Source organism: Oratosquilla oratoria, unplaced genomic scaffold (genome assembly GCF_046742065.1).
Source record: "Oratosquilla oratoria isolate Oo_2021 unplaced genomic scaffold, ASM4674206v1 SCAFFOLD52, whole genome shotgun sequence".
Classification (NCBI taxonomy): Eukaryota; Metazoa; Arthropoda; class Malacostraca; order Stomatopoda; family Squillidae; genus Oratosquilla; species Oratosquilla oratoria.
The window spans coordinates 2,313,427-2,316,930 of NW_027467716.1; the positions used below are offsets into that span (position 1 = coordinate 2,313,427).

General features: G+C 43.3%; 1 protein-coding gene across 1 annotated transcript; it reads left to right on the forward strand.

The window, feature by feature from the left end:
* Window positions 1-1,885: 1,885 nt before the first annotated feature.
* On the forward strand, window positions 1,886-3,373 carry LOC143023622 (uncharacterized). Its single transcript, XM_076182211.1, has one exon. The coding sequence runs from the start codon at window positions 1,886-1,888 to the stop codon at window positions 3,371-3,373; it is 1,488 nt and encodes a 495-aa protein (XP_076038326.1).
* Window positions 3,374-3,504: the final 131 nt, after the last annotated feature.

Consider the following 3,504-nt stretch of genomic DNA (forward strand, 5'->3'; position numbering starts at 1 on the left):
ATTAATGTCATGGCAGATGAGGCATGTGATCCGGTTTATGGATTGCAATCCGCAGGTAAGGGTCAAAATGTTAAGAGCACAAGTTGTAATGTAGCTGCATCTGAGTCTAAATACCCCGTCAGGTTAGGGCGTGCTGGTAGCACATGTGTGGTGTGCGGGGAAGGACACAGACTGTTCTACTGTGAGGAATTTAAAGGCATGAAGCCTGAATGTCGGTTGGAAGTTGTAAAAAATAAAAGCTGTGTTTCAATTGCTTACTAGGTGGGCACGGGGCTAGCAAATGCTTCAAACAATCCATTTGTTCAGTTCCTGGATGTGGTTTAAAGCATACGAAATTCATCCACGTCCCGGCAAAGGACTCTCAGGGTATTGGGGGCCTAGTTGAAAATTTGGAGTGTCAAGGATCAAGTGTGGTCATGAATGGTTATGTCAATGATGCTCGATCGAAGATCTATCTACCCATTTTACAAGTTGTTGTGGATAATAAACTTGAGGTCACGGCGTTGTTAGATAGTGGATCAGACACTACTTTTGTCACGGAAAGGGTGGCCCAAGAGTTGGGTCTGAAAGGAGACTTTAAGGAGTACACCATGAGTACTTTAGGGGGGACCAGGGAAACTCAATCAAAGGTAGAATCCCTTAGCCTTACGTCACCGGATGGTAGACGAGAGGCCAGTGTTACAAATGTCATGGTCATCCCAAGAGTGCCTGTTAGGCAACCACCTGTCAGAATTGAGATTGATAAATTCCCCTACTTAAAGGGCATACCTTTGAATACTAGTCAAGTATCTGAGCCAGACGATTTGATAGGCATGGACAACGCTTGGCTCCTAAAACCATTGGAGGTCAGAGGGGCCTCAGGCGGGAATAAACACCAACCTTATGCTACGCGGACCTACTTTGGATGGTCTGTAAATGGCCCAATTAGTACAGGTAAGTCTTATAATGTCGGCTCGTGCTTTGCAAGCTCGATCGAAGCAGATGTTGAACGCTTGTGGATGATGGAAAATGAATGTGAAGATAGGGCACCATTTCAGAACGACCAGAAGGTTATCAACCTTTGGGATAAAGAAACACGATACGAAGATGGGCGTTATGTACTGCCAATACCTTGGCGAGGTAAGCCAAACTTGCCCAATAATCGTGACGTCGCCGAGAGACGATTAAGAAGTTTGCGCAAAAGGTTGGTGAAATCCGGAATATTAAATGTATACTCTGAGAATATTTAAGATTTGTTGAATAAGGGGTATGCAAAGTATGTTCCCGAGGTTGATTTAAAGAGAGATGATGGTAAAGCGTGGTACCTCCCGCATCATGCTGTTACGAGCGAAACCAAACCAGGTAAGGTGAGAGTCGTATTCGACTGTGCTGCTCAAAAGAACGGAGTCAGTCTGAATAGTCAGTGCCTACAGGGCCCAGATCTGAATAATAAGTTGATTCACGTGTTACTCAGGTCTCGCCAATATCATTACGCCATCACGGCCGACATTGAGGCTATGTATCACCAAGTCAAAATTCCCATTAGCGATAAAGACGCTTTAAGGTTTCTATGGTATATTAGTGATGAAATAAGAGTTAAGAATGACCTCGCATCCCTTTGGCGGAATATGGTGTGCTAGTAGTAGCACCTATGCTTTGCGGAAGACTGTAGAAGACATGCAACCTTGTGAGGAAACAAAAGACACGTTACTCCGGTCATTTTACGTTGACGATATGTTGAAGTCAATAGCGTCACCTGAAGAGACAATTAAGGTAATTGAAGGTACTAGAAGTGTCCTCAGACACGGAGGGTTTAACTTAATCAAATTCATGATTAATGACGTCAAATTGCTAGAGCATCAATGAGCAAGACAGGGCTAAGGAAGCAAAGGAATTGACATCAAATATGCATAGCAAAGTGCTTGGGATTAACTGGGACGTCGAAAACGACTGTTTCTTTTTCGTTAGCAAGGGTGTTCAAACACAGAATGTGACTAGACGAGTTATGTTGAGTCAACTTGCTTCGACTTACGATCCTTTAGGTTTAATTTTGCCAATCATTATTCCAGCCAAGATTTTGTTCCAGGAGGCGACTAGGCTTAAGATATCTTGGGACGAAAGTATTCCTATATCTTTGTGTCAGAAGTGGTTGAAATGGATAGCTTCACTATATGAAATCTCGAGACTTCGCTTCCCTAGGTGTGTTTTACCATTAGAATCAAATGGTTGTACTTCAGAATTACATCATTTTTGTGATGCAAGTGAGGTTGCTTTTGATGCTTGCACTTATATCAGGACAATCAACCAAGATGGGAAAGTACATGTAGCTCTGCTAGCCAGTAAAGCCAGAGTAGCCCCCATCAAAGGAGTTACTATACCAAGATTGGAAATTTCGGCTGCCGTTGAAGCAGCCAAATTAGATGTTGTTGTTAGAAGAGAGTTAGATATCCCCTTGCTCAAATCTAACTTCTGGTCTGACAGTACTGTAGCTCTGGCATATATACAGAACGAGACAAGAAGGTTCAAGACCTTCGCAGCAAATCGTGTTACAGTCATTAGACAGGTTTCAGAGGCCAATCAGTGGCATCATGTTAGTGGTGAAGAGAATCCTGCAGACATACTATCTCGGGGATGCTTTGTAGACAATTTGCCAGTTTCTTGGTTTAATGGTCCCCCCTTCTTGTCGAATTACAAGTGTGCATGGCCAGCACAAGATGATCTTGTAGGACACCTTCAAGATGAAAACCCAGAGGTGAGGCGTGACGTACATCCCACGAGTATCGTACAGACGTGTCAGTCGGGCGTCACCCAACACCCGATCGATACGGTGATTGAGCACTATTCAAGCTTTTACAGATTAAAGAAAGCCGTTGGTTGGTGGTTAAGGCTAATTCAATTTCTTAAGAAGACGAAGATTCCGCAGAGTTCACCACTTGAGATCCATGAACTAAAGCACGCGGAAAATCTAATTGTCAAACATGTTCAAAGGCGCGCTTATTTTCATGAAACCAAGAACATTGAAGCAGGGAAAACTGTGTTAAAGTCCAGTTCATTATATAAACTGTCTCCTATTCTTATAGATGGTCTGTTAGTAGTTGGTGGTAGACTCAATCATGCAGCATTGAATGGGCAAGCTATAAATCCTGTGATCCTCCCTCATAACCACAGGTTGTCTACGTTAATTGTACATGATTGCCATAATTCCTCTCATGTAGGAGTAGAATTGACACCTAGTCAGGTGCTTAAGAAATTCTGGATCATACGGGGTAGAAAATTGGTGAAACGCGTCAAAATGGATTGCATGGTTTGTAAGAGATTATACGGGGCCCCCATGAACCAGAGAATGTCTGACCTCCCTCCTGAGAGGTGTGAACCAGGGGGGGCCTGTCTTTAGGTACGTAGGATTAGACCTGTTTAGACCCTTCCATGTTAAAGTCGGGAGATCAGAAATGAAACGTTACGGGTGTCTATACACGTGTTTTACTACGAGAGCTATTCACATTGAGAAGCTTGATAGCTTACAAA

Coding starts and splice junctions, on each gene's coding strand:
- LOC143023622 (XM_076182211.1), top strand. CDS start 1,886: ATGCATAGCAAAGTGCTTGGGATTAACTGGGACGTCGAAAACGACTGT.